Source organism: Protomyctophum bolini (assembly GCF_963924005.1).
Source record: "Protomyctophum bolini genome assembly, chromosome: 3".
NCBI lineage: Eukaryota > Metazoa > Chordata > Actinopteri > Myctophiformes > Myctophidae > Protomyctophum > Protomyctophum bolini.
Window position 1 is genome coordinate 6,822,572 of NC_137864.1, and position 25,906 is coordinate 6,848,477.

At 43.8% G+C, this 25,906-nt stretch overlaps 1 protein-coding gene across 1 annotated transcript; it reads left to right on the plus strand.

Moving 5' to 3' along the window:
- Nucleotides 1-237: 237 nt before the first annotated feature.
- LOC308311977 (metal transporter CNNM1-like) lies at nucleotides 238-25,124 on the plus strand (the record flags this gene model as incomplete). The annotated part of the gene is made up of 12 exons (XM_080758808.1): nucleotides 238-921; nucleotides 1,556-2,089; nucleotides 3,170-3,485; nucleotides 12,367-12,510; nucleotides 13,305-13,439; nucleotides 14,125-14,294; nucleotides 14,816-14,906; nucleotides 15,729-15,877; nucleotides 18,485-18,737; nucleotides 20,923-21,027; nucleotides 23,273-23,374; nucleotides 24,969-25,124. The coding sequence occupies 12 exons, from the start codon at nucleotides 238-240 to the stop codon at nucleotides 25,046-25,048; spliced, it is 2,763 nt and encodes a 920-aa protein (XP_080614934.1). The 3' UTR covers nucleotides 25,049-25,124.
- Between the last annotated feature and the right edge of the window lie 782 nt (nucleotides 25,125-25,906).

Here is a 25,906-nt window from a genome sequence, read left to right on the forward strand (position 1 = left end):
ACGAAATTGCATTATAGGGTGCTGTACGGTAGAATAGCCTACAGTAGACTACAATCATCATCATCAGTCCCCCTCGCCCCTCCCTCCTAAACCAAGGAGCAGATGGACAGTCGAGCACAGATGGCGCGTGAGGAGAAGAACGACGACACAGTCCGTCTCACGTGACTTTGGCTCGCTTGGAGGAGAGTGAACGAGTGCCACACAGGCACACACGCACACACACAAACACACCGCATCATGGCTGCGGAAGATGCGGCCGCCCGGTGCCGAAGCACCGGAGGAGCCCCGTCGTCGACGTCCTTCGGCCTCCTCCCCCGGGGCCGGGGGGCTCCCCTCTCCCTCTCCCTCTCCCTCTGGCTGCTGCTCCTCCTGCTCGCGGCGGCGGCGCCGCCTGCCCGCGGCCGCATGCTCGGCTTCCGCCCGGAGGAGACCGGCGAAGAGCTGTCCGTGGAGAACGGGGTGCTGAAAGCCACCGAGGGCACCCGCTTCATGCTGCGCGTCTACTACTCCTCCGCGTCGCCGCCGCCCAAGCAGAAGACCAACCGCACCGGCGCCGCGTCCGGGTCCGGGTCCTCCGCCGCGGCGGCAGCGGGGGCTGATCGCGCCAACAACGCCGCGCCCTGGATCGCCTTCATCGAGGAGCCGAGTCCCGGGAGAGAGGGCCAGGTGCACCCGAAGAGGAACCTGTGCATGGACAAGCACTCCCGGACGTCGGACATCGAGGTGATGGGCTCCTTCCGCTCGGCCTCGAGCCAGAACTCCGTGCTGGTGGAGCTCATCGCCAAGGACCTCCGGAGGGGGGAGAAGATCAAGCACTACTCCATGTGCGCCTTCGACGGCTCCAAGTGGGAGCATTACCGCACGCGGGACTTCTGGGTGGCGGTGGTGGAGCGCTCGTCGGCGCCGGACCTGTGGCTGCAGGTCAGTGTTCATTTTGTTGACTAGAGTAAGATACTAGAGTAAAGACTAAACAATAACAGAAGACTATAGGAATAATTTAAAGCCCAAAACCGCAGTAGGCCTACCACACCAAAGGGGCTGGGTCCCCATGCAACTCCTCGGCGACCAATATTGTTGTTGTTTGGGCCATTGAATTGAACCAGTTGAATCACTTGGGTCGACGTGCAACAGGACATTATCATCACACCGCTGGGACGAACGCTAAAACCGTCTCGACCCTTTGGTGTGGTTTGGGCTAGAGCTAGACTAAAGGCTGTGTTATTCAAAAGACTAAGACTATCTTCTCTGGCAAAATTAACATTGCATTTTAAGACTATAAGACTAAAGACGTAAGATTTGATATTTAGCCGACTAAGACTAGATTTAAGCCCTATAACCACACCAAAGCGTTCAGAGACGGTTTTAGCGTTATAACTCCTTATAACCGTTTGTTTGGACCCAAGGAGTTGCATGATGACCCTTTGGTGTGGCTATAGGGGCTTAAGACTAAAACATTTAAGAAGACTAAATAGGACTACTACTAAATGGTGTGTTATTCAAAAGACTAAATCCAACATCTGGCTGAAGAAAACATTGAACACTGTTTGTCGGGCAGGTGCTGGTGTCGGTGCTGCTGCTGGGCCTGTCGGCGCTGTTCAGCGGCCTCAACCTCAGCCTGCTGGCGCTGGACCCCGTGGAGCTGCAGGTGCTGCAGAACAGTGGCACGGCCGCCGAGCAGAGCCACGCGCGCAGGATCGAGTCGGTGCGCCGCCACGGCAACTACGTGCTCTGCACGCTGCTGCTGGGCAACGCGCTCATCAACGCCTCGCTGGCCGTGTGGACGTGCCAGATCCTGGGCATGACGTGGCTCTCCACGGTGGCGTGCGCCTTCGGCGTCTTCTTCGTCGGCGAGATCCTGCCGCAGTCGGTGGCGTCGCGCCACGGCCTGGCCATCGCCTCGCGGAGCATCTGGCTGACGCGGCTGCTCATGGTGCTCTCCTTCCCTGTCTCCTACCCCATCAGCAAGCTGCTGGACCTCTTCCTGCAGCAGGAGATCTCCAACTTCTACACGCGCGAGAAGCTGCTGGAGATGCTGCGCGTCACCGACCGCTACAACGACCTGGTGAAGGAGGAGCTCAACATCATCCAGGTACATGTATGGTGTGTGTGGGTGGTGATTCTGTGTTGATTTAGTGTATGTCTTTAAATGTTTCGATTAATTGAAAATGGAGGACGCTGATGTAAACAAGTCTTAGTGCTTTTTCTGGTTTTATCCTCTTAGCAGTTTTTTTGTATAATTTATATATTTTTCTGTACCTTCCCTTGAACTGTATACCCATTCTGCAATCTGTTGAATACAAATTTCAATTAATCAATCAATTTCGTCGACTAAAACCATGAAGGAAAAATGTTCGTTCGGGACCTTTTTTCACTGACGAGAACTAAGTAGGCTGAAAACAAAATAAAACGAAGCTATGATGACTAAAGACTAAATAATATATTGACAATTTTTGTCAACAAAGGGACTAGTGGAGAAGAGATCAATCCAGTAGAACACAGTAAAGGACAAGTCATTTTTAAGTTTGGTTATGCTGGAGTGTTGCACTCTAAAAAGAGCAGTTCTACAAGCTCACAGCGCGATGCAATGTAGATCGGCTATTTTCAGCATGCAACCAAGTGTAAAATAAGTAATTTAGGTCGCCCTCAAGGCCTGGCCAAATACATTGTCGATCTATAGATGCATCTATAGATTTAGTCGACTAAAATCTGATGATATTTAGTCGACGAAAAAACAAACATATGACTAAAACTAAATAATAATAATAATAATAGCTCAGATTTATATAGCGCTTTTCTAAGTACCCAAAGAGCTTTACATAGGAACACTAGGAACGGACTTTAATGAGAAAAAAAAGAAAGCCAACATAACAGATACAACAACAGCACAGGGTTAAAAAGATAAAAGGATAAATGAGGCCTCAAATGGAAAAATCAATCAAACCTCAAATGGAAAAATCAATCAAAAGACTATGACTAAAACATAATCTGAGGCCCCATTTCCACCGAGGTTGAACTGGTTCAGTTATTTTCCCCCCCTCGCCTAAAACCACTTTCAGAGTGTTTCCGCTGAAAACAAATGGTTTCAGAAGCCCTAAAAGTCGTTTTTCGGAACTGCAACCAAAATGTCTGTCCTAATCACAACACTGCCCTCCTCTGCACGCACACGCAGGGCGCGCTGGAGCTCCGCACCAAGACGGTGGAGAACGTGATGACGCCGATCAGCGACTGCTTCATGCTGGCGCTGGACGCCGTGCTGGACTTCAACACCATGTCGGAGGTGATGCGGAGCGGCTACACGCGCATCCCCGTGTTCGAGAGCGACGACCGCGCCAACATCGTGGACATCCTGTTCGTCAAGGACCTGGCGTTCGTGGACCCCGACGACTGCACGCCGCTCAAGACCGTCACGCAGTTCTACAAGCACCCGCTGCACTGCGTGTTCAACGACACCAAGCTGGACGCCATGTTGGAGGAGTTCAAGAAAGGTAAGGGAGGGGGCTCTTCAAAATGTGTGTGTGTGTGTGTGTGTGTGTGTGTGTGTTTCTCAGACGTTTTGAGGGGCGCTTAGTAGCTCCTTATTCCCAGCTTTGTGTGTTTGTGTACCTCATAGCATAGCGATGATTTGATAGGCTCAGCACCCCAAAGCGATGATTCGATTGGCTGAGCAAAGCATGTATTGAGGATAAAAAGTGAGGACAGAAAAGTGACGGACGCAAATTGTGATTGGCCCGGCGTGAGATGACGCATGATGATAAGAGCGCCCCTCACTTTTTTATTTATTTCAAGGACTCCGGACTGAGTTGTGTGTACATTACATTACATTTGTACACGCTCAGTTACAGACCTGTAAGGTAATATTTTGGACCCAGCCCAAGGACCCCCACTTTGAGAACCTGCATGTTGGTTGTTGCGTCCTGGGCCGGCCTGTACTGTATACATACTGTATAGACCAAACACCTGAATGAATACATCATTGATTCATGTGTGGTTTGTTCCATGTGATAATGGAATACCTGAACCAATATAGGCTAAATCTGTCAAGAGGAGTACATAGATTAATTGAAGATGATTTTCACTTGTTCCAAAACTATAACCTACATAATGATGATATTGGTATTCATCTGATCTGGTATTGATTCACTCAAAGTATAGGGTTAGCTCTGAAAAGTTTATTAGGAGTTTGAGGTAGACTAAAGTGACTGGATTCAATTCTGTGCAGGTGTCAATGAGTAATAATGTAACCCATGATGATGAATAGCAATTATTTAACAAATCAATCAATCAATCAATTAATCAAGTGTATCTGCCTGCCAGTCACTGTCTAGCTATGCAGCTGGTTTCTTTTAAAATGTATATGAAAACATATTACCAAACATAACTGAAAAGGGAGCTCAACACTGATACAATGTGGGATATAGTGTTAATCAGTGAGGTTCTGATAGAGCAGGGGTTCTCAACGTTTTTGGCTGGGGACCCCCGGAAATGCTTTGGGCCATGTCTCGCAACCCCCGCACTGCCCCCCCTCCCCACCACCAACCAATGCAAACTGACTGCAAAAATAACCTTAATAATAGAGAAAATATATCATAAATGAATACTGAAAACCAGATATAATCATTAAGGAAAGTTTATGCATGCACCACGTACTATGTATTGTAAACTCTTAATTTCCATTTTCCAGCCATTCGGTTGCAATATATATATATATATATAATCTTTATTTAATTTTTTTGTTAATAATTTGAGGACCCCCCCCCCGAGGGGTCACGACCCACGGGTTGAGAGAACCCCTGTGATAGAGAGAATGACAATGGGATGGATGTTGCATGGTGTGGAAAAAAAATGAAAGCACAAAGTCGAACACTAAAGCATAACAAAAGAGAACTGGGTGGAGAGATATATTCAGAGAGAGAGAGAGTCTACAGGGAGAGGAGGTGACCTGCATCTGTGGTTCCCTGACTCCACATGGCACACGGTGGTGTCACACCAGTCCCTCAGAGGACATCAGGGACTGATGGGCCTATTCATGGCATGACTCTGCAGGAGGAGGATAGCCATCTGTAGGGCCACATTCCCACCTAATACTTCGGTAGACTCGATGCGAACGGGCGGAGAAGTTGGAATTCTTTCGTATTTCATTTGCTGTGGTTTGCCTTTGCACTGTCATCCGCAGCAATTGGAAACGCAGCAGGGGGGGCCTTTATCTTTTAGCGAAACCCCCGTTTTTGGTCGAAGTAGAATGCGGTTCTTTGATGCGCATTAGGATTCAAATGAGCATTCACACCAAACAAAGCGCACTTTCGGACAATGCGCAGCAGGACTCGTTTTAATCGCAGTAAAGGTTTCTGGTGTGAATGTCACCTTAGAGTAGTGGTTCTCAAACCGTTTTGATTTCAAGGACTTTAAAGATGGAGTGGCCCAATTTTTTTTTTTTTTCCAGTTTTTCATGTGTCTATGAGGTGACAGTACTTCATTAGACACCCTGGAGTCGTTTTTATGTGCAATGGTGTATTAACTTTGTATTTAGGGTTTTTTCCTGGAGGCTGAACCCTTGACAGTCAAACGGGCCAATGAAATAAACAGTAATATAGTGACACCACACTATCAGCCCCTCCCCTAACCCCTCCCCCTTATCATACAACTACAGCTGTGGGTGCGCCTTCAGTTCAGGTGGACCACCACCCATCACCACCCACCAGGCAAACCAGGCATACTTAATGAACTGGTGGGCGTGCCCACATCAAAACAGCATTTTAACAAATAGTGTACACTTAATTTTTTTTATACCTCCTTATATAACAATAAGAAGTGATGATCATGTTTTAGGGTGGAAAAAAATCACGGCACTCCATCTTTAAGGGTCCAATTATTGATTACTATCAATATTCAATAATTTAGCTGGAGGGCTCCAGTCCTCAAGGACCCTTGGTTAGGGTGACCAGATCCAAACTGTTCATTTGAGGGACAGAAGTATCACTTGTGTGGGACAATTGGGATGGGGGGGACGGGACGTGGTTAGCAACTTATTACTGAAGTATATGCCTTGATGTCATAGTATATGACATCATATTCATGTTAATTTGACATGCTTAAAAAGTAAAAACACATCTTGCAGGAATTGAGAAAGCCAACTATTACGGGACTATCTATTAGCATGTTGGCATTTGAATTTTGAACACAATGTGGGACAGGGTCTCAATTTGTGGGACGCCTGAAAAGTCTTGGAAATGAGGGTCCCACGCAAAAGGGGACATCTGGTGGTCCGTGGACCCCACTTTGAGAACCACTGTTGTGTTGTTGTGGTTGGATATGGATAGTTGATAATGGATAGTTTTCCTAGTTTTCTCTCAGTTAAGCCTCAGCACCAGTGAGCCCCTAGATCTCTCTCAGTCAGGACTTACACTCGCAGCTCTATTGAGACTGTGCCAGTGCCAGGCAGAGCAGGGCTTGAGAATAAACCCAATTAGTCGGTCCTTGGTTACCACGGAGACATGCATTTGAGATGCCGCTTTTGTGTGAAGCTGTAGTGTGATCAAGTAGGGCGTTGATTTACGAAAAAAAAACAGAAACAGTTGAATTATGGAGGTTTCTGCCCGAGAGCAACAGCATAATACTGCTAACGTTTTCAGGAGGCTTATTTGATGACCCGTTTAAATACACAGAAAAGCTCTTGACCTGATGAAGACCAGTCCACTTTTGCTATCATAAAGACCTCTTACTTTTACGCTCTCTCCCCTCTTGATTCTAAAAAAATAAAGCTTGGATCTCTTCTTTGTTTCTTCAGTGTTTGTTCCTGCAGATCCTAGCCTCACCAGGACATTTGTTGTACAGTACTTACTACTTTTATCTCATTTAAAACGATCCCTGGCTAATAAGACTCATATGCCTGAAAGCATTAGCATTATTCTTGCCCTCTATAACTAAAAACAGAAATGAAAAACACCTTTAAATATTGTATTTATCCTAGTATGTTTTTCAATTCACTGAATATAAGCCGCTCCCATCGCAAGTTGATGATGTCATAATGTCATTGTCCATGTGTGTGTCCAGCCTATGGAATTCATGGAATGCATGTGCTATAAATAAAAAATCACACTTGTGTGAAGTGAGTGGCGCTCTCACTCTCAGTGTGAGTGTGATTTCTAACACATAACAATTTTTATTGGCACAATCCATAGGACACAATACATGGGCAAATGACATCATCAACTGGCGACAGGAGGTTTCTACTTACTATTGAGTGAAAGATGAACAATTTCTAAGATGATATTAAAGGTGTTTTAAATTGTAAGTATAATGTATTAAGGCATATAAGTCTTTTTAGCCAGGGATCCTTTTAACCTTTTTCCTTTGTTGTTTGTTACTCAAAAAGTTGCTTTTCCTCAGCACCACTTGCCGTTGAGCAAGTAACTTGAAGGCATCGAATATGCTTAAGTTCAAAGCATTAATGTGGTCATTCATATTAAGTATGAGCATGTGGAAATTACTGAACAGCACAGTGCAATCTCAGCTAACCTGCCCTGAATAAACTAGAAATACGCCTTCCCCAGCCAGCTGCAGTTTTACACCCACGTCTGCCCAGACGTATATAGCCTACTAGTAGTATAATGTAGTGCGGTTGGTTCTGAACCTTTTTAGGCTGCAACCTTTTTTTGGGGCGGACCCCCTGGAACCCCCTCCGAAGGACCCTACTTTGAGAACCAATACTCAAAAGGGTTAAAAGAGGTGGGGTTCCCAGCGGCCAATCACAGACCAGACATACCCCGGCTGGGTGTTGTGCAGAGGGCAGAGGCAGAGTCAGCATTCTGCTCTGCAGGGTCTGCACTGAGTGAGGAGGACATGGAGACAGGAAGGTAAACACTAGAGGACACCTTCACAGGGGCTGAGCTGTGAGCTCTGCCTCTCTCTCTGTGTCTCCTTCCCTTACTTCACTCCTTCACACACACACACACACACACACACACACACACACACACACACACACACACACACACACACACGCACACACACACACACACACACACACACACACACACACACACACACACACACTTTGAATGCTTAGCTCAGTAAAAAATATAAGGAGGATGTTTCTTACAATGGCCCCTCTTCTGCCTCCCATCCCCTTCCCTCCCTCTCCCTCGCTCTCTCTCTCGCTCTCTCCACCTCCATTCTTAGCCCTGTCTCCCTCTTTTGTTTCATTCCCCACCTTCCTCTCCATATACTTCTCCTTTTCTCGTTCCCCTTCTCAGCACATTTCCTGAATCCTTCATTCTCTTCCTTTCCCCCACCTGTTCATTCTTACGGCTTTGATTGATTCAAACATGAATGAAAACAGTGTTCAAGGCAATTCAATGTGCTTTTTTTTTGTTTACACATAAACATTAAGCAAGGGAAACACAATAATAAAAAGTATAAGATGACATTAGGATGCCTGAAACAAAACAAGTAAAAATGAATAGATACAGTTACAGTGCAGTGGAGTGGGGGAGAATAACTCAATCAATGGCAGCAGCAAACTGCAACAGTCTTTAGTTGTGTTTGAAAAGAAATAAGATTGGCAGCAGACCTGCGTTTGTCTGGGAGTGCGTTCCAGGTATGTGATGCATGAAAGCTGCTTCACCCACTTCTATTTTTGGTTGTAGGGGCAGAAAGCAGACCTTTTGCCAGATGACCCGAGAGGTCATGATATCGCAAATAAAAAATACTAAAATACATTGTGTAGGACCTACACATAATAAACGTGTAGGTCCTCGACAGGAAATTGTTTGAGAACCACTGCTCTACTTTGCCACCCAGAAAACCAGGTCTGCGGCACCAAAATGGGTTACAACAACAACAACAACGCCATTATGTTTGGGAACCTCCTTCTGTCCGCTTGTAACTGTACCGTGTGTGCCTCTCCTCCTTCCCTCTGTCCTTGTCACCATACATACAGCATCAAATATCCACTGCCATCTTGGCCTGTGTTCACAATACACACGGTAGACGTTTTATGTCAGAGAGTAACTAAATGAACACTCATGTTCATATTCGTCATCACTACAAGGTCTCGACGCAGTCAGACCAATGCCGGGTGCATAGCCCTTCACAGGTGTTGATACTTGATACAGAATTATACTGTGTTTAAAGTGGTACCACGTCCTTCCTTTCGTACAGTAGCGAGCTGCAGACTGCTGGTACATGGAAAAGTTCAACAACAGAACCGCAGAACTCGTGTTTAGTGAGTTTCCTGATAATAATCCCTCCCTGTGTGTGTGTGTGTGTGTGTGTGTGTGTGTGTGTGTGTGTGTGTGTGTGTGTGTGTGTGTGTGCGTGTGTACAGAAAACATATCTAATCCTAGTATCACCTACTGTATCAAAGATAACAGCAAACAGTGATGGTGTTTGAGGGGTTTTGGTGAGAGCTTGTCATGAATGGCAAGAGTTGAGCATTTTGTTGAACCTCATTGCATTCAAATAATCTAAAAACCATATTTCAGTGTATTAGTGACTAGGCTGTGGAGCAATTACAACAATTTACAATGTTCGCATTTAGCAGACGTTCTTTATCCAGAGCGACTTTACAGTACACTACACGTACAGTACAGAAGGCAATGTAGACATGTCAATGTAGGATCATTATCAGGAACTTAGTATCATACTAAAGACAACCTATTGCCTTGTCATGTATTACTATACGGATATGTTGTGCTATGGTGTCAGGTATTTCATACACCTGAATAAAATTTGACAGAATTAGTGAAATACAATGTATCAAAATAAAGGTAGTGGGTCGCACACACCAAGACTGCAGTTCAAATAGTTTATTTCATATTTGAACAAATAAAGAACAAACGTTTCGGCTATCTAGCCTTCATCAGTGTGGAGTGTGACTGAATGTAGGTTCCTTTTAAAGGAGTGGTGACATTGGTGCAGGTGCACACAATCACCGCTAATCACCTCACAGTCACACCCGGTGGGTAATCATCACAGATTGGGACTGTGTAATGAAGATGAAGAGTGAAATACAATGTAAAAATGATTACCGGTACAAATACATTTTAACCATAATTGTTACTAAACCTGCGGACAAATGCACAGTTTGCGCAACCAATCGTGCACTCTTATGTGCATAGAAGTACGTCCGGGGTTAGGTTGAGGGTCGCAAGTTAATGGCAGCATTATACTGTAAGTTAATTATGTTGGGCTCGGGGCTGAAAGGTTTGAGAAACAATGCACTGTCTATACAGTACGTACAGGTAGGGTTGTCACTCAAAATCATAACATTTTAGTTGACAATTAGTTGGCAGTTCCAACACAGATAGTTAGAAGGATGGCAGGTTGAAGTGGTTAATGCTTCTCTCTTCCCCTCTCCCTGTGTACTACAGCGAAGAGTGACCCATTTAGCCATATCCACAGCACTGCCAGAATAGTGTCTGTCAGTGTGTGTGTGTGTGTACTGTTCGTGTGTGTGTTCGTGTGTGTGTGTGTGTGTGTGTGTGTGTGTGTGTGTGTGTGTGTGTGTGTGTGTGTGTGTGTGTGCGTGTGTGTGTGTGTGTGTGTGTGCGTGTGTGTGTGTGTGTGTGTGTGTGTGCGTGCGTGCAGTAAAGTGTTAGTGAGGTAGTAGTTGGCAGTCAGAGTGGGCAGCAGAGAAAGCAATTTTGGGGGGGGGGCTGTAGCCAGAGGGACAAGGATCCTTTGTGTGTGTGTGTGTGTGTGTGTGTGTGTGTGTGTGTGTGTGTGTGTGTGTGTGTGTGTGTGTGTGTGTGTGCGTGTGCGTGCGTGCGTGTACGGTATGCGTGTACTGTGTACATGCGCGCCGCGTGTATGCATGTGTGAAGCATCGACTGTGAGTTATGTAATGAATGAATGATGAATAATAATTGACACCAGCTGCAGTCTGCAGCCTCCCCCCACCTTTCTGTCTGACGTCTGCACACACACACACACACACACACACGCGCACACATACGGTACACGTGCGCACGTGCACTGCACACACACACTACAGCCCGTATCCTCCCTAAAGCGTATACCGTGCCATCTTCCTTCGGTGACATCTCTCTTACATTTGGACTAGAGTGCATTGTTGTTATCCTGCCCCCCAGCCAGGACGGCAGTCCAAAATGCTTTTGTTTCACAAATATCTCTGCTCAGGTTTTTTTTCCCTCTGTAAATTCTGAAGCAGAATATGAGTTGTTTTGCAGCAGGCAGTGCTACGAGGATTATACTTGTCACCGTCTAATTCAATTTAGCATTTCATCGAAATGCAGCACATTATATAAAAATGTGCTGAAGGAAGAGATATCCCGCACTACTGTATGCTCTTGACTTGTACAGCATAAATGTATTGAACAGAAAACAATGTTTGGGGTAAGCTGAAGCTTAACCGGGTGTCTGAATGAACAGATGGACAGACATAGGCTATGCGTGTGTGTGTGTGTGTGTGTGTGTGTGTGTGTGTGTGTGTGTGTGTGTGTGTGTGTGTGTGTGTGTGTGTGTATACGGTCCAATTGTGGAGCTACGCCAATCAGTTATACTTCCAGATACAGTATTAAAAATACGAGTACACAATGAAAGTAAAACAAAAACACTTTTCCAACAAGTCAGTAAATGGAAGAGAACATATTGAAAATGAAAAGCATTACTAAATAATGAGGTCCTAAGTAGTGTATAGGCGTGCAAAAGAGACCCCCTATGCTATAGGAATGTGTTGTCCCAAATGCTCAACGATCCATTGAAACGCTGTGTTCAATGAACTGACTAAAACTCTAAACTGTCTAATGGGAGGGCAGACCCGCGGGCCACTCCGTCATGCTCCTGTCACTATGACTCGGCCATATAATCATACATTTTGATTCTTTTGTGCAGGACGTTCATTTACAAAAAGAAAACAAGAATGATTCAGTCATAATTGCCAGGTGTAACCAAGCTTTTGTATAGCGCCAGTTTTCGTTAGTTTCCGACGTTTCCTATGTTGGGTTCGCTCACTGTGTTTTGTTATGGTTGTCCTCTAGCTCCTGTTAGCTCAAAACACTAGCTTCTGTTGCCACTCGCTCCGCGTTGCGGCGTTCAGAGTATGGGTTTTTATGTCGTTCAGACTATCATTGGCTTTAGTAAGGTCGCTATAGGAGGCAGCCAATCATGACTAGGTCGTCACTAAAGTCGCCACACTTAAGTCGTCTTTACTGTCGTGGCTGCAAATGTAGTCCAGGCGCTTTTCAAGCACCTGAGTCAAAAACCTTATGAGTATCGGATAAGAGGTTTATGCCCGACAGCAATAACATGTACCATGTACCTAACATGTACCTGCACACAATGTGTGTGTGAGAATATATATGTGTGTGTGTGTGTGTGTAGTAACTGTTGGGTGGTCCCACACAGGGAAGTCCCACCTGGCCATCGTGCAGCGTGTGAACAACGAGGGGGAGGGAGACCCCTTCTACGAGGTGATGGGCATCGTCACCCTGGAGGACGTCATTGAAGAGATCATCAAGTCGGAGATTCTGGACGAGACCGACTTCTACAGTATGTTCATTGTTTTATTGTTTAATTCAGCCCTCGGCATTTTTATCATAGGTTTAAAAAGTCAGGTGCCATTAAAAAAAGGACTGAATTATTCACTTCAAATCTAAAACATGCCAATTGCCTTGCCTTAAAAATCTAATAACCAAAAACACAAATCTAAAATCCAATATCATTTTAAGCAAGAGTATGCAGACTCTGCACATGTATGGGATTGGTGATTTCGTGTGTGTGTGTGTGTGTGTGTGTGTGTGTGTGTGTGTGTGTGTGTGTGTGTGTGTGTGTGTGAGAGTGTGATTGTGAGTGTGATTGTGAGTGTGAGTGTGCGTCCGTGCGTGCGTGCGTGCGTGTACCAACCACTCCAATACAAACCACCTCAGAGCTAGGTTATAGGTGCAGACTATTGGTTCATTTGGCCCTAGGACGTACCCACAGACTGGTTGTTGGAAGGCTTCAACAAAAAGGCTGTGTGCAGTGATGTAAATAGGTTTTCAATGTAATGAGTCCCGGGATGCAGGGATGGTCTTTTAGATGAGTCCCAGGGACATTTTATGAGACATTTTACCTCCCATTTAATTTGATATGGTTATAATGTGGTTATATTCATGTAGAAAACAGAAGAAGAAATGATTATTATAACTAAAAGCTAGCAAAATAAACTAGAATAAAAAACGGTACAGTAGTGCAGAGGTCGTTGTTTTATTGCGTCCCTTAACTACACACTGCGTTTTGGGATGCAAAATGCACCCTATTTTAATCTCCGTGTGTGTGAAATAAAAATGTGTGTGTGTATCCAGCTGATAACCGCAGCAAGCGGCGTGTCTCCCACCACGAGGCGAAGCACCAGGACTTCTCTATCTTCAAACTGGCAGATAACGAACTGAAGATCTCTCCCCAGCTGCTGCTAGCCACGCATCGCTTCCTCTCCACAGGTATATCTACTACCGTGTGTGTGCGCGCGCGTGCGTGCGCGCACGTGAGTGTGCGACTTATAGATTTGGCCAAACCAAGCGTGGTTTATAAAAGAGAATGATGTGTAGTGCCCCAGAGAAGACCACACCAACTCTGCCAATCTTGGCTCAGCTCTATTGGCACGGTTGGTTTGCCGAGTGGGAGACTTGCTTTGTTCCATTTTTAATTCTTTATAATATAGAGCAGTCATCCCCAGGGGTCCATGATGGTGGACTATTTTGTACTACTAGGACTTAGGTTAAAAAAATATGTAAAAAATATATATATATATATATATAATTATAATAATTAATTAATAATTATATAATAATTATATAATAACATAATAAATTAATAATTTACATTTGGGGGATATCTTTCACAACAATGAATAAAACATGTTCTAGACATTCTAATGATCATAAAAAAACATATATTACAAAAATGATATATTATATATATATTGAAAAACAGCAGATCTATACTGTATACTGTAGATCTGCTTTTTTTTTTAGCTTGTACGAGCTTGTAGGTCTGCTATTTTTTGAAAAATCGTGAAAATATCTATTTCAGAAAACTTAAGAAGATTTAGAAGATTTGATTTATTTCTTTTGAGGTCAAGGCCTGTACAGTAAACGGGTCATATCTCTCTCTCTCTCTGCTCAGAGGTGGAGCCCTTCAAACCGGCCCACCTGTCGGAGAAGATCCTCCTGCGTCTGATCAAACACCCCAGCGTGGTGCAGGACCTGAAGTATGACGACAAGAACAAACGGGCTCCACAGCACTTCCTCTACCAGCGCAACAAGCCAGTGGATTACTTCATCCTAGTCCTGCAGGTACTAATAGGAATACCAAGTTCCTATATAGCTAGATGAATGAGCGGCTCACTATGTCCACGTGAGACCCATCGTATGATTAACCCATTCTGACCTGAGATCAGATTCATACGAGGTTTCCACTGGACACACACACACACTGGTCTGATTAACCCATTCTGACCTGAGATCAGATTCTAAAAATGCCACAGTCGTTCTTCGATTTTTCTAAAATAGCAGACCTACAAGCTCGTAGCGCGCCACTCGGTGGCGCGCTACGAGCTTGTAGATCTGCTATTTTTCAATAGCTAAAGCATGACATGATGCTGACACCAAAATGGGTTCCCGTTCAGAATAGGTTAAGTATGCATTTTGTGGTTAAAAGTTATCCATTGTTAGACCACACAGAATGAGATAAGCGCCAAACATTTACCACTTCTCATCGTTATTGTGTCATATGTCCTAATTATTGTAAAAAACAAAGTACTTTATTAGTTTATAAAAAATCTGGCTGTGTGGATCAAATTCATCTTCTGCTTCAGGGTCGAGTGGAGGTGGAGTTCGGCAAGGAGGCCTTGAGGTTCGAGAATGGAGCGTTTGCCTACTATGGTGTGCCAGCAATTATGCCCACAGGTGTGTGTGTGTGTGTATATATACGTTAATAAGCTTAATAAGCTCTTAGTTAATAAGCCTCTTCATTTCATAATAAGCCTCGTTATTAATAAAGGTGCTAAGTATAGCCCTATACTTATCACTGGTTCATAACTGGCTCATAAAGAGGCTTATTGTCCGAGCTGCTCCAGTGTCCTCTTCAACGTTTGCTACTTCACTAATTACTTTGACAATATAGATACAATGCTTTCTGAACAGGCATTGAACAGCGATATAAAACAAACTATAATATATATTATATATATATATTAGGGATGCCAGAAAGTGACCATCAGCCAAATCGAATAATCGACAGCTCTGCCGATTAATAATCGAAAAAAATAATATATATATATTATGCACATGCCATGGTCACATAACCATTATATGTTGAGTGCATGCTTTGATGGTTACAGTTTTATAATCGGTTTTGATGAGTAAACCTTTGTGGAGACCTTCTCAGTTCTCATTGTATGCTAGTTACTGCCATTCAGGATGGCAGAGAAGTAGTTTCAGGGGCTGGTATGAAGTACTTGATATAAACAGAAAACGTTCAGTTCACTAGTCTACACTCTACTCTACAACTGCCTTCATTTCAGCTGGTTGTCTGTCTGGCAGGCACTTAACAAGCGATCGTTAACTGTGTGAATCGTGAATATGTATATTGATGTTTTTGTGTGACGCTGTAGTATGAAGTGTGGCGTTAATTTAAGAAAAAAAAACGGACAGCAACAACTATTAATCTTCCAGGCGAGATGTAAAAACAAAAAAAAACACCTTTCCTGATCTTCCGGTTTCTTCCAGTTCATAGATCCCCCTCTCGCAGCAGTGGTCTGGACCGCTCTGAATCCATGCTGTGCGGAGGTAGCATGAACCAACTCAACGGAGGAGGGGGCAACGTCTACCTGCCGGACTACTCCGTGAGACAGCTGACGCACGTTCAGGTCATCAAGGTAAAGGGTCACAACAGTATAGCACTCACAGCTGCAGCTGCATGCTTTTTGTCTGCAGGGGTCCACGCTTCCGTAGACCGTACCCCGAACACACACACACACACACACTGTGACTGTACCACCGAAAAGAGAATTTAAATTAGTTTACATGTAGGTCAGGGGTTCGCAGACGTTTTAATGTCAATGACCCCCAAATGTATTGTTGTGGACTAACTTTCTGTGGTTTGGAGGCGAGGAATGATGCCACAACAAGGGTTTTCAGTAGCAGGCTGTTTACTGGCAGAACGGCAGACATACAGTGTGCTTCCAACAGGCTGGCACAATAACAACAGGACTTCATAGGTCGGCAATAATACGGCAGCAGTACAGGTAAACTCACACTAGTACTACTGTCTCTTTGGTGGGTGAGTCAGTCCGTGGTGGTCGGGCGGAGACGGAGGATTATTCACTCTGTACGTCTACACTCATTGAACACCGGAACATAACTGACTTAAACCAGGCGGGCTGAACAGAATACCCAGAACTCTCTGAGGCTGAGAGCCAATAGCAACAGATTAGGCTGTGGGAAATGTTGTAGCAGGGCATAGAATGGCAGTCGTTCCCGCGGTACAGTATTATAGGCTATGTAGGAAAGGAACCCACCATCAATATTATAGACGAATGAACACATCACTCTGGGTTTAGGGTCTAGTTTAGCCTCGGAAACCACATGCGTTTTTATTTTTCGAGGAAGAGAAAGGGTCTAGTTCAGTGGTTCCAAAGGGTCCAGGGACCCCCATGCCGTGTTCACACTGGCAGCTACAAAGACATAGGCTACCATTCAATGGAAGCCAAGCGACATGAAGAGACAAAAAGCAGTTACAAAAACAAAAGTTGAGCTGGTTTCAACTTCAGCTACAAAGATACAATGCTACAAATATGCGGTGTAGCTTTAATATCTGCCAGTGTGTTCCAAATGGACCTGTACAGGGTCTGTAACTCTTAAGAGTGTACAAATGGAACCGCATTTTGACACAATGAGAGTTATGGAGGTCCTTGGAATTAAAATTAAAAAATTAAAAACACTGGAAGCAAGCATGGGGAGCATGACTGTTTTGACACATGGGACTAGTGTCTGTGTCTGTCAGGGGGGCTGGTATGATTTCAAGAGTTGCGACGACTTCTCATACGTACACACAAGACCGTATTGTTAAAAAATGACCTCGCTGCAATAGCTCAGCAGGACAGAGGAATGCAGACACACATGATAAGAGCGAAGACCAATTAGACAATGACTTCCGCTGTGAACAGGTCCCATTGACTGTTCTGTGACTGCGGTACCTGGAAATGAATCTGACAGAGACAGTTTTTTTCCCCACACAGAAAGCTCCTCGTGGACTTGGATATTTTATTGATCCCGTTTCACACACAAGCATAGTTGTTTTGCTTACATACTCAAAATGTACACCGCTTAAGGGCTAGAATCAGCTACAGCTATATTTCCGTTGATGCCCTCTACTTTCGATCATGCTGAAATAAATGTAGTGTAGTTAAAAAATGGGCTGTTATCATTGCAAGATGATTTCGTCAAATACGCTATGCACTATATACTGTATATATATATATATATATATATATATATATATATATATATATATATATATATAGGCTACACTACAGTATATCGTTGCTGTCTGGAAGAAACCACCCAACTCCATTGTTGAGGTTTTAGATTTAATAAATCAATGATATTGAACATCCTTTACATCTACTGTATGTACTGGTAAAAAAAACATATTGAACCAATGGAAAGTAGTAAAAATCACACCTGTGCGAAGTGAGGGGCGCCTATCATCATACATTCGTTAGGACGGAAATGTGTGTTGGTTAAAATATCGAACCAATGAAAAGTGTCAAAAAGCACAAACCTCTTAACCCATCTAGGCCTGACGTCGAAATTAAAGATTAGGTCTGCTATTGTTTCAATAGCTAAAGTATAACATAATGCTTAGTTAAAACACCAAAAGGGGTTCCCGTTCAGAATGGGTTAACTCTACTTGAGCTGGATGGGGTTTTTTTTTTTCAATCCTGAAAAATGGAACATTTTGGAGCAGCAGAGATATTACATTATATTATATTATAACGTCACATGTACTGTACATGCGGTTTGCTCACGACATCACATCATTACGACCAGTAGGTTAGTGTGAGGTTAGACTTAGGGACAGGTCTAATTATGACGAGACTAGATTAAATGTAGATGAAACTTAAGTGTAAGGGGAGGATTTGATGTAGCCAAAAGAGGTCATTAGGGACTAGGGAGATGGTATAATGCTAATAAAAGGTGAGTAGTAAGAGGAACCATAAACTAATTAATACTAATATATACCTGTATTTTCAAATATAAGCCCCACAACAGCTGATCAAATCAAAGTTAGAGTAGTGAAGGACTAGGCTCTGTGGGTCGACTCCTGACCGGGCCCCTCCTACGTCTCACCAGGTCCACTCCTGCTCTCACCAGACCCCAGGACCCTGTGCGTTGCACCAGACTCCCAGTACCAGGCACTGCATTCAGGAGTAGTAATAATAATAACAATAATCCTCGGTTCCTTCCTCCGCGTTTTCCAGATCACACGGAGCCACTACCAGAACGCGCTGACGGCCACCCGCATGGACAGCTCTCCCCAGACCCCCGACGCGGAGGGACGTCCCGCCGAGGGCAACACGCCCACGCCGGACCCCCCGGCACCGGAGTACAACGGGACCCTCATGCCCCCCAGGGACTACCACATGGGCCGGCCCGCCTCGGCCCGGACCCGGGGCCAGCAGTCCAGCGTTCCTCACAGCACGTCGCTGCTCAACGAGAAGAACTGCATCGTCCGTGAGTTAGCCCCGGTGCCGCTGTGAATGTAGCCCGTTTAGGCCTGACGTCGACATAAAATAAAACGTTCGCTCTGAAAGAATATATATTCAAAGATTTGTGCCGCATTTTTCACGATTTTTCTAAGATAGCAGACCTACAAGCTCATAGCGCGCCACCGAGTGGCGCGCTATGAGCTTGTAGATCTGCTATTTTTCAATAGCTAAAGTATAACATAATGCTTAGTTAAAACAGCAAAAGGGGGTTCCCGTCCAGAACGCGTTAAGGGACGCTCTGCAAATTGAGTACTTTCTTGGTACTACATTTATTTGTTTACTTACATGATAGTACCAATACTTTAGTACTTTTTACTCAAGTCAATTACTTACAAAAGTCAAGTTCTTCTACATTGCAGTATTGATATGTTTTATTGGAAGTTTTCTGAAAACGTATTAATATAAAAAAGATTATTCAAAAATGTAAAATAAATATATTGTTATATATACTGTACTGTAGCAACAAGAACCCAAAAATGTGTTTCCCGTCTTGAAAGGTAAAAACCCCAAAAGGCGTTCCCGTCCAAAGAAATAATAATAATAATAATAATTTCACTTTTTCCACCAATGATTGTGGTCCTATATGTATTCAATGAATCAACAGAGCATAAAATGTTAACACATTATTACATGTCAATAAACCCATTCTGAACGGGAACCCATTTTGGTGTTAGCATCATGTTATGCTTTAGCTATTGAAAAATAGCAGATCTACAAGCTCATAGCGCGCCACTGAGTGGCGCGCTACGAGCTTGTAGGTCTGCTATTTTTTTTAAATCGAAGAATGACTGACATTTTTTTAATCTGATCTCAGGTCAGAATGGGTTAATCAGACCAGTGTGTTTCCAGTGGAAACCTCGTATGAATCTGATCTCAGGTCAGAATGGGTTAAGAAATACAAAGAGGGGAATAAAGAAAAACGGGTCAGTGTATGTCCTCCTCATAGCAAAGGGGGGTTTGTTCTATTTACATACTAATTGGTTATGATCCGTCATCTTCAATAATATAATTATCGTCGCCGTCAGGCAGACACCTCTTATGCTGCGTTCACACTGGCAGCTACAGAGACACGGGCTAGCATTTCTTTCAATGGAACAGATATGCTATCTTCAGCTCATTCATAACTCTTCCATTTTGACTGTTTTTCTTTTGTTTTGTAAAAAGGGTTATGCGGAATAAGCTATGGTTTCAGCCTATACATTATTTATGGTCTGAAATTTTAACTATGTTACTGTCAGGGTGCGATCAGAGGACCCAAAAGCAGTACGACCAAAAGGCAAGATTCACGGTTCAAGATGTTTATTAAACTATAACTTCCCATAAAATGGGGCAGGCAAAACAAGGACACAGTAAACACGCTGACATGAAATGACGATCTGACATTAAAGGGACTGAACAAACTGGGGTATATAAATAGACAAAGACTAACTAGACACAGGTGAACTCAAAATACAATCAAACACAGGATAGGCTAACAGGACAAAGAGGACACAGGTGAAAACACTGACACATCACAAGGTAGGTGAGACAAGGTAGGGAACAGCAACTAGGCAGACAGGAAACACTAGGGACCATACTACAAAATAAGATACACAAAACCAACAGGGTAACAGAAAACCAAACAGAACAAAACATGGCAAAATACTGAACATAAATCAACCACATAACCATTAAGGTCAAGTGGTTTGGACCTAAGTCAATGCTCAAATACAAAGGCAGAGGAGCGAGGCGTGACAGTTACCACTAAAAGGGTATCTTTGGAAAAACAAAGAAAAGGACCCACACGCTGTCGGAAACTTGCCGAAAAAATCAGGACGAATTTTTGTCCTACGCAACGGGTGCAGTACTTAGTTTAGACAGTTTTTGGTTTAGACTAGTCATCGGTTAGACCAGTCATTAGTCCTATACAATTACAACCTATCTCAAACCCTCACCCTAAACCTAACCTCCCACGGGGCAGCACACCTAAACCTAACCTTAACCTTAACCCAAACTAAGTATGCACGCCTAAGAACCTCATCACCAACCTTTGCGTTGTGCAGCGGCCTTTTCCTATAAACTAGGAAAAACTAGAGTAAACTAAAATAACTCATGTCCTCGCAAGTATAATAATACAAACCTGTAACATTTGTGTGTGCCTCTCTTGGCAGGCAGCAAGTCGGACGGCCAGAAGAGTCCCAGTGACTCAGTGTTTCTGAGGATGGATGAGATTCCGTACATCAGAGAGGACCGCTCTGAGAGCGAGGCCACCACCGGTAAGAAGACCCCCACTGAGAACACTCACAGCACAGCACTGCTCAGCTCAGTCTGAATCATGAATGAGACAAAGGAGACCTCGGCTCGGCCACCGATGAAAGGAAAAGGGCCATGAGTACTGGAAACTACAGTCTATAGTCGAGTCAAGCCACCAATTATTTATTTATCGGTGGTTCTCAACCCTTTTTCATGTCAAGGAAGACCCCCAAATTGATACGTATTTGACCGTCATCTGAAAAGAGTTTGTGCCAGGGCCCCGGAGAAGAGAATATTCATGTTCAGAAAATCTAAATTATTCTTATATTATATTTTTTAAACGTTAAAATAGCAGACCCCCCTCCGCTGACGGACCCCCCTGGGAGTCCCTGGAGAACCACTATAGCAAATTTAAAAACAGGAGTTGACCCAAAATTCTTTCCAATCGTGGTAGTCTTGACCAAACAAAAAAAAACAGCCATAATGAATCATATTCATAATCCTTACAATTGCAATGAAACGATAAAAAAAGCATGTTGCAAAGAGTTTGTAAAATTCTAAATGTTAAGAGAAACTAAACATAAACAAACGACGAAAAATCTGCAAGAGGACGTTCAAAAAATAACTTGACAAACAAAACATCGCAACTTCAGACTGAACTAAAAGCCAAAGAGAGAGAAAAGGTGGCTCTTTAAAATTTGATTTAAAATGGTTGTAGTGTTTGCCCGATAAGCAGCTGTAAATGAGCACAGAGTCAGGATGTAAAAGGCAGCCACACCATGGTTTATTCCCAAATAAGTTGTACAGCATGATACACGCAGCAAACAAATGGGCATGTTGGTGTGCAGCTCCACCATGCCCTCTCACTGAATCCAACACTGAGTGGGTGTGTGCTCCCTGGCAGCCTTTTATAGGCAGCTGAAACAATCAGTGCAGACTCTACCATACTACCTGGTTAAACATGCAACACTTCTGAACCCCACATAACCCACATCACATGAGCCTATAAATCTATATCACTACACCAGTAAGTAAATATCAATTATGCCCACTATTGCAAGATAAACCACATTATCATTAGCAGCTCCAATACATAACCCAAACACCCCCTGGCCATTTCACTGTGGTCCAGACCAATATATGGTGCTCTGGTAGCCTGGTGACTCTTTTGCCTGAACACACTGGAACAGACAGAACAGAAGCAGTCAGTATTCAAGTGCCCATAACACAGTCTCATATTACATTTTCATGTTCAGTGTTCACAATACTCTCAATAAACCAGTTCAACTCATGACTCTTCCTTTGTGTGCAAATATAAATACTTAAATGTGCCAAATATCAGTAACAGAGGACCACTTACAATGGTGGACACAGGACTGGAATGTGGGATGGAAGACTACCCCAGAGTCAAGCAGCGGCAGGAGTAGTAAACGGAGAATATAAAAGAACGAGTGGAGCAGGAACTGTTACGGGCCAACTTACAGCTTATGAAAAGGCAGTCGAGCTGTCAAACAACAGAGATGAAATGGTTCAAGGCAGTTTCCGGCATTCCACCAACAGAGCAATTCAATGTGATTCACACAGAGTACGCAAAGGAAACACAATTATACAATGACTTTAGAAGAAGAAGTTAAAAAAGAACAGTCTTAACAGTCAGTTACAGTGTAGAAGGGTGAGAAAAAAAGAAAAGTAACTCAGTCAAAGTCAGCGGCAAGCAGAAAGGTCTTCAGTTGTGTTTTAACCCATTTTAGGCAGGAACCCTTTCTGGTGTTTTTAGTTTTCTGTATAGCAGATCTAGCAGATCTACAAGCTCATACGAGCTTGTAGGTCTGCTATTTTTGAAAAGTCGTGAAAATGTGGCGCAAATCTTTTAATATATATTTCAGAGCGAACATTTTTAACTAAAATATTGGCTTCTGGGGGGGGGGTCCCTGGAACTACATATTTTGAGATGGGGGGTCCGTGGCCCAATAGAGATAATTCTGGGGGTCCTTGACATGAAAAAGGTTGAGCACCACTGACATATAGAAACATGGGTTTTTCTCAAAAATGTTAAGATTTAGAAGACTTTTTTTTAATCGACCTCAGTCCAAAATGGGTTAAAAGAGATACTGCAGCAGACCTGCAGTTTTCTGGGAGTTTGTTCCATATATGTGGTGCTTCACCCACGTTTATTCTACATAACAGCACACATAACAAAATGTAAATAGAGGCTCTCTCCCTCTCTCTCTCTCTCTCTCTCTCTCTCTCTCTGTCTCTCTCTCTCAGACACTTCTGTTCCCATAGAAACAGACACATCTCCCTTCATCAGTGCTCTGTCGCTGAGTGGCTCAGAGGACACACTGGGGAAGAAACTACTGCTCAAAATCAGTGAGTCGTGCACGCATGCAGGCGCACACACACAGACAAACACACGCATACACACACACACACACACACACACACACACACACACACACACACACACACACTCACTCACTCACTCACATGGAAGTATCACTACACTTGCGAGGACATCAACATCTTTGGTGTTTACCATTTTTAATCATAACCCTAATGTGAAGAATATTGAACATTATCAGCTAGTATAGTACATTGGCAGTGTAAATCAGGCTTAATTCTAACCCCAACCCCCAATTCTAACATTTAAATGCCTAACCCTAAAACCGACCTGAATCACTTCCCAATTATAACACCCCAAATTAAAAAAACAACAAAACAACCATTTCTTCTGAGGACCACATGAGTGTGAGTTTTCTGAGAGCTGCGTATGAAAAGCTGTATCCTGGCAACCACTCATTCACTGAACCCTCTCTCTCTCTCTCTCTCTCTCTCTCTCTCTCTCTAACTCTCTCTCTCCCCCATGGCAAAAAGAAATACCAGGTCTGTTGGCTTCCATTCACAAACATTTGCACTCAAAGTCTCACACACACACACACACACACACACACACACACACACACACACACACACACACACACACACACACACACACACACACACACACTTGGCAGCAGGACGGCCTCCCCTCAAGGCACCTCACAGTCTCTGTTGTCGCTTCCCTTTTGCCTTCCAGAGTCAACACTCATTCAAACATTTATATAATATATACAGTATAAATTATATATCAATGTTATATAATACTGTTGAATTGGAATAGTATATCCAATAACAGTTTTTGAGAGGCACTAGCCCCTCCCATGCACAGCTTTGTGTTTGTGAGAAAAACCAAATTAGTGGACTGCCCACCTTCCTTTTAAAACAAACAAACGATGCAGTATGTTGTTAAAGGACGACTTCACTCACTTTCAACCCATCTTCATATGAACGGTCCTCACTAATGCTCACGATAATACGCCACCATTTTTGTCTTCTTGGTCTGTGTGTGTGTGTCTCAGCGGAGGACTGTGTGGACACTTCAGAAACCCACCTACCAGTGACATCATCGATGGGGAATCCAAGCTAATGGAATGGCTTTCTATTCCTGTAAAGTGGGCAATAATAGAAGCCATTGTTTTGGCATTAATGCAATGTTTGAAAAGAAAAAAACCCGCCTAACGATGATGTCACTGGTATGCGGGTTTCTGAACCATCCACACAGGTCACAGCCCTCCTCTGAGGACACAAACGCAATACTTTTACCCTATCATCATCATGAGCATTACTTAGTGAGGACCAATTATATGAAGGGAAGTTGAAAATGGGTGAAGTCGTCCTTTAACCCATTTTGGGCGGGAACCCCTTTTGGTGTTAGCATCATGTTATGCTTTAGCTATTGAAAAATAGCAGACCTACAAGCTCGTAGCGTGCCACCGAGTGGCGCGCTACGAGCTTGTAGGTCTGCTATTTTTTGAAAAATAGAAGAACGACTGACACAGAAACATAGCTTTTTCAGAAAACTAAACATTTTTAGAATCTGATCTCAGGTCAGAATCCGACATCAACCTCTTTGTCCCCCAAACAGGTCACAAGAAGAGGAAAAAGTCTCGGGAGGGAGAGAAGACGCCCGAGGACATTTCAGAACAGCCACTGATGAAAACCTAGCGCACGTGTGTGTCTGTATGCGCTTCAGAAGAGAAGACACACACACACACAGACAGACAGACACACGCACGCACGCAGCAGGTTGTTCTACAGGTTGTTGGTCGGCTGGTAAACATCAACCTCTAATCAACCTCTAATCAGAGTTTCATCTGAGAACAGAGAGACACTCCCCCCCCCCCCCCCCCCCCCTCAAGATGGAGTGGACCTGTGGGACGAACCCGGTGAGCCAGTAGGCTGGAACATACAATTTCAGAAAAAAGGCAATTATGTCATTATACTGTTATGCCTTTCATTCTCAGAAGCCTCGTAATATTGACGCTCCAAGAATGGTTATGAATGTGAAAAGGGAAATTGTGGAATACGTTTTAGAGTTTATATTACAAATGATGTTATTACACACGCGCTCGTTATTTCCTCACTGCTGCTTTTGGAAGCGAAGGAGGACAAAGCTAAAAAGCTGAAGGACACCAAAGACATTCATCCTTTTTTATATCGCTCTCAAATGCACAGGAGAGCTCTGAAATAAGACATTTAGATGTCACCTTGCACGCAATAGTGTTCAGCCAATTACACCCCGCGTCCTTACATGCAGAATGTGTGTCAGTCTAGACACATAATAGGAGTCATTTCTGTGTCTCCTCATCCAAAGCACTAACGCACTCGTATTTATTGGGCGTCCAGCTCTTAAGCCATCACCAAGGCCAGCACGTGACGCGCTGAGAGCTTGTAATATATCTGCTATTTTTGAATAGCCAACGTTTAAAATCTAAAATGACACAGTCTCACAGATGCTTTCACGGTTTTCGATGGGTTGATTCAGTCTGAACGACAGTTCAGTGCAACAGTATACGGCATTTC